This window comes from Haliotis rufescens, unplaced genomic scaffold (genome assembly GCF_023055435.1).
Source record: "Haliotis rufescens isolate VD_foot unplaced genomic scaffold, xgHalRufe1.0.p SCAF_14, whole genome shotgun sequence".
Lineage (NCBI taxonomy): Eukaryota > Metazoa > Mollusca > Gastropoda > Lepetellida > Haliotidae > Haliotis > Haliotis rufescens.
Window position 1 is genome coordinate 19563111 of NW_025963824.1, and position 15487 is coordinate 19578597.

Here is a 15487-nt window from a genome sequence, read left to right on the forward strand (position 1 = left end):
GAAGTGCCAGCTGATATTAGTACTTAAAATTATTAGTGGTTGTAAACTTACCTGATCATGCAATCGTGTGGACTGGTGTGCACTTCATGTATGTCTGGGTCTGCGTTCCATCTCTCCCAAACAAAATCAAACCAAAAATAGTATATATTTTTTCAACTTCACATTTTGTGAGTGTTTTCTTGAAAGTTGTCTCCCTTGTCCTCGATGAGCACACTAAAATGTAAATAATCTCATTTCTATCGCGTTTTAATTATTAATAATTATTCCACAAAGTGAAGGCCATAGTCTAGTGTCATACACACAGTCAACTATTTTCATGTTTCAACTAAAGTGGAATTTATACGGATGAATTCAAGTTTACAAGACACCTGCTTGTGTTGAAGTGCCAGCTGATATTAGTACTTAAAATTATTAGTGGTTGTAAACTTACCTGATCATGCAATCGTGTGGACTGGTTGCACTTCATGTATGTCTGGGTTTGCGTTCCATCTCTCCCAAACAAAATCAAACCAAAAATAGTATATATTTTTTCAACTTCACATTTTGTGAGTGTTTTCTTGAAAGTTGTCTCCCTTGTCCTCGATGAGCACACTAAAATGTAAATAATCTCATTTCTATCGCGTTTTAATTGTTAATAATTATTCCACAAAGTGAAGGCCATAGTCTAGTGTCATACACACAGTCAACTATTTTCATGTTTCAACTAAAGTGGAATTTATACGGATGAATTCAAGTTTACAAGACACCTGCTTGTGTTGAAGTGCCAGCTGATATTAGTACTTAAAATTATTAGTGGTTGTAAACTTACCTGATCATGCATCGTATGGACTGGTGTTGCACTTCATGTATGTCTGGGTCTGCGTTCCATCTCTCCCAAACAAAATCAAACCAAAAATAGTATATATTTTTTCAACTTCACATTTTGTGAGTGTTTTCTTGAAAGTTGTCTCCCTTGTCCTCGATGAGCACACTAAAATGTAAATAATCTCATTTCTATCGCGTTTTAATTATTAATAATTATTCCACAAAGTGAAGGCCATAGTCTAGTGTCATACACACAGTCAACTATTTTCATGTTTCAACTAAAGTGGAATTTATACGGATGAATTCAAGTTTACAAGACACCTGCTTGTGTTGAAGTGCCAGCTGATATTAGTACTTAAAATTATTAGTGGTTGTAAACTTACCTGATCATGCAATCGTGTGGACTGGTTGCACTTCATGTATGTCTGGGTTTGCGTTCCATCTCTCCCAAACAAAATCAAACCAAAAATAGTATATATTTTTTCAACTTCACATTTTGTGAGTGTTTTCTTGAAAGTTGTCTCCCTTGTCCTCGATGAGCACACTAAAATGTAAATAATCTCATTTCTATCGCGTTTTAATTGTTAATAATTATTCCACAAAGTGAAGGCCATAGTCTAGTGTCATACACACAGTCAACTATTTTCATGTTTCAACTAAAGTGGAATTTATACGGATGAATTCAAGTTTACAAGACACCTGCTTGTGTTGAAGTGCCAGCTGATATTAGTACTTAAAATTATTAGTGGTTGTAAACTTACCTGATCATGCATCGTATGGACTGGTGTTGCACTTCATGTATGTCTGGGTCTGCGTTCCATCTCTCCCAAACAAAATCAAACCAAATATACAATATATTTTCTCAACTTCACATTTTGTGAGTGTTTTCTTGAAAGTTGTCTCCCTTGTCCTCGATGAGCACACTAAAATGTAAATAATCTCATTTCTATCGCGTTTTAATTGTTAATAATTATTCCACAAAGTGAAGGCCATAGTCTAGTGTCATACACACAGTCAACTATTTTCATGTTTCAACTAAAGTGGAATTTATACGGATGAATTCAAGTTTACAAGACACCTGCTTGTGTTGAAGTGCCAGCTGATATTAGTACTTAAAATTATTAGTGGTTGTAAACTTACCTGATCATGCAATCGTGTGGACTGGTGTGCACTTCATGTATGTCTGGGTCTGCGTTCCACATCTCCCAAACAAAATCAAACGAAAAATAGTATATATTTTTTCAACTTCACATTTTGTGAGCCTTTTCTTGAAAGTTGTCTCCCTTGTCCTCGATGAGCACACTAAAATGTAAATAATCTCATTTCTATCGCGTTTTAATTGTTAATAATTATTCCACAAAGTGAAGGCCATAGTCTAGTGTCATACACACAGTCAACTATTTTCATGTTTCAACTAAAGTGGAATTTATACGGATGAATTCAAGTTTACAAGACACCTGCTTGTGTTGAAGTGCCAGCTGATATTAGTACTTACAATTATTAGTGGTTGTAAACTTACCTGATCATGCATCGTATGGACTGGTGTTGCACTTCATGTATGTCTGGGTCTGCGTTCCATCTCTCCCAAACAAAATCAAACCAAAAATACAATATATTTTCTCAACTTCACATTTTGTGAGTGTTTTCTTGAAAGTTGTCTCCCTTGTCCTCGATGAGCACACTAAAATGTAAATAATCTCATTTCTATCGCGTTTTAATTGTTAATAATTATTCCACAAAGTGAAGGCCATAGTCTAGTGTCATACACACAGTCAACTATTTTCATGTTTCAACTAAAGTGGAATTTAAAAGGATGAATTCAAGTTTACAAGACACCTGCTTGTGTTGAAGTGCCAGCTGATATTAGTACTTAAAATTATTAGTGGTTGTAAACTTACCTGATCATGCATCGTGTGGACTGGTGTTGCACTTCATATGTCTGGGTCTGCGTTCCATCTCTCCCCTACAAAATCAAACCAAAAATACAATATATTTTCTCAACTTCACATTTTGTGAGTGTTTTCTTGAAAGTTGTCTCCCTTGTCCTCGATGAGCACACTAAAATGTAAATAATCTCATTTCTATAGCGTTTTAATTGTTAATAATTATTCCACAAAGTGAAGGCCATAGTCTAGTGTCATACACACAGTCAACTATTTTCATGTTTCAACTAAAGTGGAATTTATACGGATGAATTCAAGTTTACAAGACACCTGCTTGTGTTGAAGTGCCAGCTGATATTAGTACTTAAAATTATTAGTGGTTGTAAACTTACCTGATCATGCAATCGTGTGGACTGGTGTGCACTTCATGTATGTCTGGGTCTGCGTTCCATCTCTCCCAAACAAAATCAAACCAAAAATAGTATATATTTTTTCAACTTCACATTTTGTGAGTGTTTTCTTGAAAGTTGTCTCCCTTGTCCTCGATGAGCACACTAAAATGTAAATAATCTCATTTCTATCGCGTTTTAATTATTAATAATTATTCCACAAAGTGAAGGCCATAGTCTAGTGTCATACACACAGTCAACTATTTTCATGTTTCAACTAAAGTGGAATTTATACGGATGAATTCAAGTTTACAAGACACCTGCTTGTGTTGAAGTGCCAGCTGATATTAGTACTTAAAATTATTAGTGGTTGTAAACTTACCTGATCATGCAATCGTGTGGACTGGTTGCACTTCATGTATGTCTGGGTCTGCGTTCCATCTCTCCCAAACAAAATCAAACCAAATATACAATATATTTTCTCAACTTCACATTTTGTGAGTGTTTTCTTGAAAGTTGTCTCCCTTGTCCTCGATGAGCACACTAAAATGTAAATAATCTCATTTCTATCGCGTTTTAATTGTTAATAATTATTCCACAAAGTGAAGGCCATAGTCTAGTGTCATACACACAGTCAACTATTTTCATGTTTCAACTAAAGTGGAATTTAAAAGGATGAATTCAAGTTTACAAGACACCTGCTTGTGTTGAAGTGCCAGCTGATATTAGTACTTAAAATTATTAGTGGTTGTAAACTTACCTGATCATGCATCGTGTGGACTGGTGTTGCACTTCATGTATGTCTGGGTCTGCGTTCCATCTCTCCCCTACAAAATCAAACCAAAAATACAATATATTTTCTCAACTTCACATTTTGTGAGTGTTTTCTTGAAAGTTGTCTCCCTTGTCCTCGATGAGCACACTAAAATGTAAATAATCTCATTTCTATAGCGTTTTAATTGTTAATAATTATTCCACAAAGTGAAGGCCATAGTCTAGTGTCATACACACAGTCAACTATTTTCATGTTTCAACTAAAGTGGAATTTATACGGATGAATTCAAGTTTACAAGACACCTGCTTGTGTTGAAGTGCCAGCTGATATTAGTATTTAAAATTATTAGTGGTTGTAAACTTACCTGATCATGCATCGTGTGGACTGGTGTTGCACTTCATGTGTGTCTGGGTCTGCGTTCCATCTCTCCCCAACAAAATCAAACCAAAAATACAATATATTTTCTCAACTTCACATTTTGTGAGTGTTTTCTTGAAAGTTGTCTCCCTTGTCCTCGATGAGCACACTAAAATGTAAATAATCTCATTTCTATCGCGTTTTAATTGTTAATAATTATTCCACAAAGTGAAGGCCATAGTCTAGTGTCATACACACAGTCAACTATTTTCATGTTTCAACTAAAGTGGAATTTATACGGATGAATTCAAGTTTACAAGACACCTGCTTGTGTTGAAGTGCCAGCTGATATTAGTACTTAAAATTATTAGTGGTTGTAAACTTACCTGATCATGCAATCGTGTGGACTGGTGTGCACTTCATGTATGTCTGGGTCTGCGTTCCACATCTCCCAAACAAAATCAAACCAAAAATAGTATATATTTTTTCAACTTCACATTTTGTGAGTGTTTTCTTGAAAGTTGTCTCCCTTGTCCTCGATGAGCACACTAAAATGTAAATAATCTCATTTCTATCGCGTTTTAATTGTTAATAATTATTCCACAAAGTGAAGGCCATAGTCTAGTGTCATACACACAGTCAACTATTTTCATGTTTCAACTAAAGTGGAATTTATACGGATGAATTCAAGTTTACAAGACACCTGCTTGTGTTGAAGTGCCAGCTGATATTAGTACTTACAATTATTAGTGGTTGTAAACTTACCTGATCATGCATCGTATGGACTGGTGTTGCACTTCATGTTTGTCTGGGTCTGCGTTCCATCTCTCCCAAACAAAATCAAACCAAAAATACAATATATTTTCTCAACTTCACATTTTGTGAGTGTTTTCTTGAAAGTTGTCTCCCTTGTCCTCGATGAGCACACTAAAATGTAAATAATCTCATTTCTATCGCGTTTTAATTGTTAATAATTATTCCACAAAGTGAAGGCCATAGTCTAGTGTCATACACACAGTCAACTATTTTCATGTTTCAACTAAAGTGGAATTTATACGGATGAATTCAAGTTTACAAGACACCTGCTTGTGTTGAAGTGCCAGCTGATATTAGTACTTAAAATTATTAGTGGTTGTAAACTTACCTGATCATGCATCGTGTGGACTGGTGTGCACTTCATGTGTGTCTGGGTCTGCGTTCCACATCTCCCAAACAAAATCAAACCAAAAATAGTATATATTTTTTCAACTTCACATTTTGTGAGTGTTTTCTTGAAAGTTGTCTCCCTTGTCCTCGATGAGCACACTAAAATGTAAATAATCTCATTTCTATAGCGTTTTAATTGTTAATAATTATTCCACAAAGTGAAGGCCATAGTCTAGTGTCATACACACAGTCAAATATTTTCATGTTTCAACTAAAGTGGAATTTATACGGATGAATTCAAGTTTCCACAAAGTGAAGGCCATAGTCTAGTGTCATACACACAGTCAACTATTTTCATGTTTCAACTAAAGTGGAATTTATACGGATGAATTCAAGTTTACAAGACACCTGCTTGTGTTGAAGTGCCAGCTGATATTAGTACTTAAAATTATTAGTGGTTGTAAACTTACCTGATCATGCATCGTGTGGACTGGTGTGCACTTCATGTATGTCTGGGTCTGCGTTCCACCTCTCCCCAACAAAATCAAACCAAAAATACAATATATTTTCTCAACTTCACTATTTTTGAATGTTTTCTTGAAAGTTGTCTCCCTTGACCTCGATGAGCACACTAAAATGTAAATAATCTCATTTCTATAGCGTTTTTATTGTTAATAATTATTCCACAAAGTGAAGGCCATAGTCTAGTGTCATACACACAGTCAACTATTTTCATGTTTCAACTAAAGTGGAATTTATACGGATGAATTCAAGTTTACAAGACACCTGCTTGTGTTGAAGTGCCAGCTGATATTAGTACTTAAAATTATTAGTGGTTGTAAACTTACCTGATCATGCAATCGTGTGGACTGGTGTGCACTTCATGTATGTCTGGGTCTGCGTTCCACATCTCCCAAACAAAATCAAACCAAACATAGTATATATTTTTTCAACTTCACATTTTGTGAGTGTTTTCTTGAAAGTTGTCTCCCTTGTCCTCGATGAGCACACTAAAATGTAAATAATCTCATTTCTATAGCGTTTTAATTGTTAATAATTATTCCACAAAGTGAAGGCCATAGTCTAGTGTCATACACTATTTTCATGTTTCAACTAAAGTGGAATTTATACGGATGAATTCAAGTTTACAAGACACCTGCTTGTGTTGAAGTGCCAGCTGATATTAGTACTTAAAATTATTAGTGGTTGTAAAATCACCTGATCATGCATCGTATGGACTGGTGTTGCACTTCATGTATGTCTGGGTCTGCGTTCCATCTCTCCCAAACAAAATCAAACCAAAAATACAATATATTTTCTCAACTTCACATTTTGTGAGTGTTTTCTTGAAAGTTGTCTCCCTTGTCCTCGATGAGCACACTAAAATGTAATTCATCTCATTTCTATCGCGTTTTAATTATTAATAATTATTCCAAGTGGTGAAGGCCATAGTCTAGTGTCATACACACAGTCAACTATTTTCATGTTTCAACTAAAGTGGAATTTATACGGATGAATTCAAGTTTACAAGACACCTGCTTGTGTTGAAGTGCCAGCTGATATTAGTACTTAAAATTATTAGTGGTTGTAAACTTACCTGATCATGCAATCGTGTGGACTGGTGTGCACTTCATGTATGTCTGGGTCTGCGTTCCATCTCTCCCAAACAAAATCAAACCAAAAATAGTATATATTTTTTCAACTTCACATTTTGTGAGTGTTTTCTTGAAAGTTGTCTCCCTTGTCCTCGATGAGCACACTAAAATGTAAATAATCTCATTTCTATAGCGTTTTAATTATTAATAATTATTCCACAAAGTGAAGGCCATAGTCTAGTGTCATACACACAGTCAACTATTTTCATGTTTCAACTAAAGTGGAATTTATACGGATGAATTCAAGTTTACAAGACACCTGCTTGTGTTGAAGTGCCAGCTGATATTAGTACTTAAAATTATTAGTGGTTGTAAACTTACCTGATCATGCATCGTATGGACTGGTGTTGCACTTCATGTATGTCTGGGTCTGCGTTCCATCTCTCCCCAACAAAATCAAACCAAAAATACAATATATTTTCTCAACTTCACATTTTGTGAGTGTTTTCTTGAAAGTTGTCTCCCTTGTCCTCGATGAGCACACTAAAATGTAAATAATCTCATTTCTATCGCGTTTTAATTATTAATAATTATTCCAAGTGGTGAAGGCCATAGTCTAGTGTCATACACACAGTCAACTATTTTCATGTTTCAACTAAAGTGGAATTTATACGGATGAATTCAAGTTTCCACAAAGTGAAGGCCATAGTCTAGTGTCATACACACAGTCAACTATTTTCATGTTTCAACTAAAGTGGAATTTATACGGATGAATTCAAGTTTACAAGACACCTGCTTGTGTTGAAGTGCCAGCTGATATTAGTACTTAAAATTATTAGTGGTTGTAAACTTACCTGATCATGCATCGTGTGGACTGGTGTGCACTTCATGTATGTCTGGGTCTGCGTTCCACCTCTCCCCAACAAAATCAAACCAAAAATACAATATATTTTCTCAAATTCACTATTTTTGAATGTTTTCTTGAAAGTTGTCTCCCTTGTCCTCGATGAGCACACTAAAATGTAAATAATCTCATTTCTATCGCGTTTTTATTGAATAATCACCAAACTCCAAACAGGACACACCAAACTAAATAACCACCTTCTAAAACTAAAAAAACACGCAAACGGGAAGTGCCCACACTGCACTCACCCAGAAACAATAGACCACGTACTACTACATTGCACCCACTACCGCACACAACGTACAACATTACAAACCAACCTAAATCCAAATAACGCTCTTACCTTAGAAGCAATCCTTAACCCCCAAAATAAAATAGAAAACTTCAAAGCCCTAGGCATTTACCTAACCAAAACAGAACTAATTAACCGTATTTAAAACTTCACTAAACCACCAACACTAAACATCCAAAAAACATCAACTCACCCCCACACACTCCCTTAGTCCCAACCACTCCCCCAAGGCATGTATTCCAAATCTCAAAATTTCAAAACTTTATATAAGCAACCACTAAACCCCCCTCCTTGGTTGCACTCCTCTCGCTACCACTTTTATACCACTAAATGGCCCGGCCGGGCCCGTGTGCGAAATACGCTCCAGTCGGAAAGCGCACGTAAAATCTCCTAATATAAGTAAGTAAGTAAGTGGTTGTAAACTTACCTGATCATGCATCGTATGGACTGGTGTTGCACTTCATGTATGTCTGGGTCTGCGTTCCATCTCTCCCCAACAAAATCAAACCAAAAATACAATATATTTTCTCAACTTCACATTTTGTGAGTGTTTTCTTGAAAGTTGTCTCCCTTGTCCTCGATGAGCACACTAAAATGTAAATAATCTCATTTCTATCGCGTTTTAATTATTAATAATTATTCCAAGTGGTGAAGGCCATAGTCTAGTGTCATACACACAGTCAACTATTTTCATGTTTCAACTAAAGTGGAATTTATACGGATGAATTCAAGTTTACAAGACACCTGCTTGTGTTGAAGTGCCAGCTGATATTAGTACTTAAAATTATTAGTGGTTGTAAACTTATCTGATCATGCAATCGTGTGGACTGGTGTGCACTTCATGTATGTCTGGGTCTGCGTTCCATCTCTCCCAAACAAAATCAAACCAAAAATAGTATATATTTTTTCAACTTCACATTTTGTGAGTGTTTTCTTGAAAGTTGTCTCCCTTGTCCTCGATGAGCACACTAAAATGTAAATAATCTCATTTCTATCGCGTTTTAATTATTAATAATTATTCCACAAAGTGAAGGCCATAGTCTAGTGTCATACACACAGTCAACTATTTTCATGTTTCAACTAAAGTGGAATTTATACGGATGAATTCAAGTTTACAAGACACCTGCTTGTGTTGAAGTGCCAGCTGATATTAGTACTTAAAATTATTAGTGGTTGTAAACTTACCTGATCATGCAATCGTGTGGACTGGTGTGCACTTCATGTATGTCTGGGTCTGCGTTCCACATCTCCCAAACAAAATCAAACCAAAAATAGTATATATTTTTTCAACTTCACATTTTGTGAGTGTTTTCTTGAAAGTTGTCTCCCTTGTCCTCGATGAGCACACTAAAATGTAAATAATCTCATTTCTATAGCGTTTTAATTGTTAATAATTATTCCACAAAGTGAAGGCCATAGTCTAGTGTCATACACACAGTCAACTATTTTCATGTTTCAACTAAAGTGGAATTTATACGGATGAATTCAAGTTTACAAGACACCTGCTTGTGTTGAAGTGCCAGCTGATATTAGTACTTAAAATTATTAGTGGTTGTAAACTTACCTGATCATGCATAGTATGGACTGGTGTTGCACTTCATGTATGTCTGGGTCTGCGTTCCATCTCTCCCCAACAAAATCAAACCAAAAATACAATATATTTTCTCAACTTCACATTTTGTGAGTGTTTTCTTGAAAGTTGTCTCCCTTGTCCTCGATGAGCACACTAAAATGTAAATAATCTCATTTCTATCACGTTTTAATTATTAATAATTATTCCAAGTGGTGAAGGCCATAGTCTAGTGTCATACACACAGTACTATTTTCATGTTTCAACTAAAGTGGAATTTATACGGATGAATTCAAGTTTACAAGACACCTGCTTGTGTTGAAGTGCCAGCTGATATTAGTACTTAAAATTATTAGTGGTTGTAAACTTACCTGATCATGCAATCGTGTGGACTGGTGTGCACTTCATGTATGTCTGGGTCTGCGTTCCATCTCTCCCAAACAAAATCAAACCAAAAATAGTATATATTTTTTCAACTTCACATTTTGTGAGTGTTTTCTTGAAAGTTGTCTCCCTTGTCCTCGATGAGCACACTAAAATGTAAATAATCTCATTTCTATCGCGTTTTAATTATTAATAATTATTCCACAAAGTGAAGGCCATAGTCTAGTGTCATACACACAGTCAACTATTTTCATGTTTCAACTAAAGTGGAATTTATACGGATGAATTCAAGTTTACACGACACCTGCTTGTGTTGAAGTGCCAGCTGATATTAGTACTTAAAATTATTAGTGGTTGTAAACTTACCTGATCATGCAATCGTGTGGACTGGTGTGCACTTCATGTATGTCTGGGTCTGCGTTCCACATCTCCCAAACAAAATCAAACCAAAAATAGTATATATTTTTTCAACTTCACATTTTGTGAGTGTTTTCTTGAAAGTTGTCTCCCTTGTCCTCGATGAGCACACTAAAATGTAAATAATCTCATTTCTATAGCGTTTTAATTGTTAATAATTATTCCACAAAGTGAAGGCCATAGTCTAGTGTCATACACACAGTCAACTATTTTCATGTTTCAACTAAAGTGGAATTTATACGGATGAATTCAAGTTTACAAGACACCTGCTTGTGTTGAAGTGCCAGCTGATATTAGTACTTAAAATTATTAGTGGTTGTAAACTTACCTGATCATGCATCGTATGGACTGGTGTTGCACTTCATGTATGTCTGGGTCTGCGTTCCATCTCTCCCCAACAAAATCAAACCAAAAATACAATATATTTTCTCAACTTCACATTTTGTGAGTGTTTTCTTGAAAGTTGTCTCCCTTGTCCTCGATGAGCACACTAAAATGTAAATAATCTCATTTCTATCGCGTTTTAATTATTAATAATTATTTCAAGTGGTGAAGGCCATAGTCTAGTGTCATACACACAGTCAACTATTTTCATGTTTCAACTAAAGTGGAATTGATACGGATGAATTCAAGTTTACAAGACACCTGCTTGTGTTGAAGTGCCAGCTGATATTAGTACTTAAAATTATTAGTGGTTGTAAACTTACCTGATCATGCAATCGTGTGGACTGGTGTGCACTTCATGTATGTCTGGGTCTGCGTTCCACATCTCCCAAACAAAATCAAACCAAAAATAGTATATATTTTTTCAACTTCACATTTTGTGAGTGTTTTCTTGAAAGTTGTCTCCCTTGTCCTCGATGAGCACACTAAAATGTAAATAATCTCATTTCTATAGCGTTTTAATTGTTAATAATTATTCCACAAAGTGAAGGCCATAGTCTAGTGTCATACACACAGTCAACTATTTTCATGTTTCAACTAAAGTGGAATTTATACGGATGAATTCAAGTTTACAAGACACCTGCTTGTGTTGAAGTGCCAGCTGATATTAGTACTTAAAATTATTAGTGGTTGTAAACTTACCTGATCATGCATCGTATGGACTGGTGTTGCACTTCATGTATGTCTGGGTCTGCGTTCCATCTCTCCCCAACAAAATCAAACCAAAAATACAATATATTTTCTCAACTTCACATTTTGTGAGTGTTTTCTTGAAAGTTGTCTCCCTTGTCCTCGATGAGCACACTAAAATGTAAATAATCTCATTTCTATCGCGTTTTAATTATTAATAATTATTCCAAGTGGTGAAGGCCATAGTCTAGTGTCATACACACAGTCAACTATTTTCATGTTTCAACTAAAGTGGAATTGATACGGATGAATTCAAGTTTACAAGACACCTGCTTGTGTTGAAGTGCCAGCTGATATTAGTACTTAAAATTATTAGTGGTTGTAAACTTACCTGATCATGCAATCGTGTGGACTGGTGTGCACTTCATGTATGTCTGGGTCTGCGTTCCATCTCTCCCAAACAAAATCAAACCAAAAATAGTATATATTTTTTCAACTTCACATTTTGTGAGTGTTTTCTTGAAAGTTGTCTCCCTTGTCCTCGATGAGCACACTAAAATGTAAATAATCTCATTTCTATCGCGTTTTAATTGTTAATAATTATTCCACAAAGTGAAGGCCATAGTCTAGTGTCATACACACAGTCAACTATTTTCATGTTTCAACTAAAGTGGAATTTATACGGATGAATTCAAGTTTACAAGACACCTGCTTGTGTTGAAGTGCCAGCTGATATTAGTACTTACAATTATTAGTGGTCATTCAGTCGCAGTTTGTACTCCAAGCTAGCAACACCTCTCCAGCCTACGAAGCAACCCAAGCCATCCAGCCACCAAGCCAACCTCACCCAGCAAAGCCTCCCAAGCCAGCACAGTTCCACTGATAGCCAGCCCAAGAGCAACACATCGGTAATTATCACAACACACCCATACAATCTAGGTTAAAACCACTCACACACAAGCCCACTTAAAACACCAAACCCTCAAACCCTCTAGTTACTACCAAAACACACCCTTTCAAACTTAGGCCAAAGGTAACTCACCCCAAGCCCACTTAAAACACCAACTCTCCAAAATCTCCTAGCTAAACAAACTAACTCACCAGCCAAAACCCAAATAGCGTAGAAGCCAGCCAAACACTACTCACCCAGTCACCCACTCTACACACAAAGCCCCCTCTTAAGCCCAGCTCACTCTCCTCCCCCAAACCAAAACCTACAAACCTACAACAGCTACACTACCACAGACATGACCGACACACGCATTATCACCCAGGCAGACATCCACTGCACAGACACACCCACACCATCGGAGGCCCACAACACCTCCGATCGGACACCTGAAACCCTCATCCCGCACGAATTCGGAAAGCAAACCACAGTCGCTTCTCCCACCAAAACTCCGGATTCGCCTGCAACCACAACAAACCCAAAGAAACGGAAGCTAAATGCTTCAAACACAACACCTGCATCACCTTCCACCCCCGCATCTATAGTCACCTTCGCCCTCTACTTCTGCGCGGCTGGCCCCATAAACATCCTAAGTAAGGTACTCTCCGCCAATAAAGTAGGATCATTCTTTAAAAAACAACAAATACTCTTCGATAAAATCAGGGAAGCCCACAAAGGATTTCAGATCATCTTTCCGGACCAACAATCACTTAACGCAGCCAAAAAAATAACGGAAATATTTCAATACACAGTAACCCACCAAACCCCAAACTGGCAACTATACACTAGAGGAGTAATTAGAGTAAACCCTAGAGAGTCAGAGGAGGACCTAGAATTCTACAGTAACGAAGCAAATCTAAACACAGGCTCCTTCCCCCAACCTAAAATAACCAGCACTAAAAGAATTACATCAAATAGGAACGGTAGAATAACCAACACGCCGATAGTCATCATAAACTTCCAAAAATCAGAAACGTATCCAGAAGCCCCTAAACACATCTCCTTCGGAGCGTCATCTAAATTAGAAGTTAAACCCTATATCAAACAAGTCAAACAGTGCACAAACTGCCTCCAATACAATCACACCGCTAACGGATGTAAATATCAAAAAACTAAATGTAGAAACTGCGCTCAACCTCAATGTCTAGGGCCATGCGCCCCCTGGTGCATTCACTGCAAAACAAACACCCACTCCTCACTATCCAACAAATGCCCCCACAAACACACACTCACCCAACAGGCCAACCGACACATAAACATCGACTCGGCCAAACTACAAACACGAAAACTGACACAGCATCCAAGAACACCCCTACTACCCACACCACAACCAAACAACCAACCACACCTACAGAGCCCGTACGACGGCGTCCTCATGCCAACACCACAAGCATCAGCCACAAACACCCAAACCCAACACTACCCGCCAACATTCGCCACACCCAAACCAGTCGCCGCATCCACACCCGCACCTAAACCAAAACTCACTAAACCTACCATATCTCACCCCAACACCATACAATCTACAGCCACCAGGGCAACAACAACCACACACGAGCAAGCAACACACGAAAAACTAAACATTACTAAACCCATTGAAATACCCAGTACACCTACTCCAACACAACCAAACACCCACACAACTCCCATGGATAGTGAGGAAACCAATCTAATTAACCTAGATGACTCCCAAACCACAACTGATCAAAACATAAAGGATAAAACATTTTCAGCCCCCAAAACCCTGAAAAATCGCAAACGCAAACCCCAAACTCAACCTGAACCCGAAACTTTAACCACCAAACTAAATAGCTTCACACTCCTACTAGTATACATGCTTAAAGAAATCAAACCAGACCTTAAAGCCACTAACCTACACCAGGTAGCACATAGACTAAATCTAACTACCCAAACCTACCAAGAATTCTACGATAGTTACAACCTAGCAATCGCAGGACTATAAACCAAAAACCAAACCAAAATCGTAATCTCCAAACACTAAAAGCCCACATAATGACAGGCCTAAATATCTTTCAGTGGAATGCGGCCGGGCTTAACTCCCACAGCCACGAATTAAAAGCTAGATTTAAACTAAAACAAGGACCACACATAGCGTGCATCCAGGAAACTAAATTCTCCAATAAATCCAAATTTCACCTACCAAACTACAACATAGTCAGACATGATCGACCTAAAACCAAAATAATAAGAGCATCAGGTGGCCTACTAATACTAATTAGAGAAGACATAAGCTACGAGGAAATCAAAATAAACACCCCAAACCTAGAAGCCAATGGTATCCAAATCACCCTTAAAAACCAAAAAATAAACATCATAAACATCTACCACTGGCAACAACAGAAAATCCAACCGGAGGATCTAAACATACTCACAAAGATAGGCAACAAATCTACCATCTTTCTAGGAGACTTCAACGCCCACCACCCTTCCTGGGGCACGGGAGATAAACTAGATAATCACGGCAAACTAATATCAGAATGGATAGAAACAAATAATTTAGTACTACTAAATAACAACCAACCTACCAGATACGACAAAAACAATAAAAACATGTCGGCTATCGACCTAACCATATGTACAGCAGACTTAGCTCAAAGTACCCAATGGGAAGTTCACGACGCCCCCCTAGGAAGTGATCACTTCCCCATAAACATAACCATAGGAAACACTAACGTCCCAAATCAATCCGAAAGTTCAGAACCTAAATTTAACTACAACCAGGCTAACTGGGATAAATTCCAAGACATATGCAACCAAGCTAACCTAGTAGAACTAGAAAATAGTGACCCAGAAATATATTGCCAAAACCTAACGGACTTCATAATAAACGCAGCCAAAAGCGCAATCCCCTTTAAAAAACCCAATAAATCGGGTAGGCCCTCTGTACCCTGGTGGAACGAGGAAATAGAACTAACTAGACAAAAACG

General features: G+C 37.1%; 1 protein-coding gene across 1 annotated transcript; it reads left to right on the forward strand.

Annotated features, from left to right (window-relative positions):
• The first annotated feature begins 12837 nt into the window (after positions 1-12837).
• LOC125379210 (proteoglycan 4-like) lies at positions 12838-14015 on the forward strand. Its single transcript, XM_048395442.1, has 2 exons — positions 12838-13132; positions 13780-14015. Exons 1-2 carry the CDS (start codon positions 12838-12840, stop codon positions 14013-14015), a joined length of 531 nt encoding a protein of 176 aa, XP_048251399.1.
• The last annotated feature ends 1472 nt before the right edge of the window (positions 14016-15487 follow it).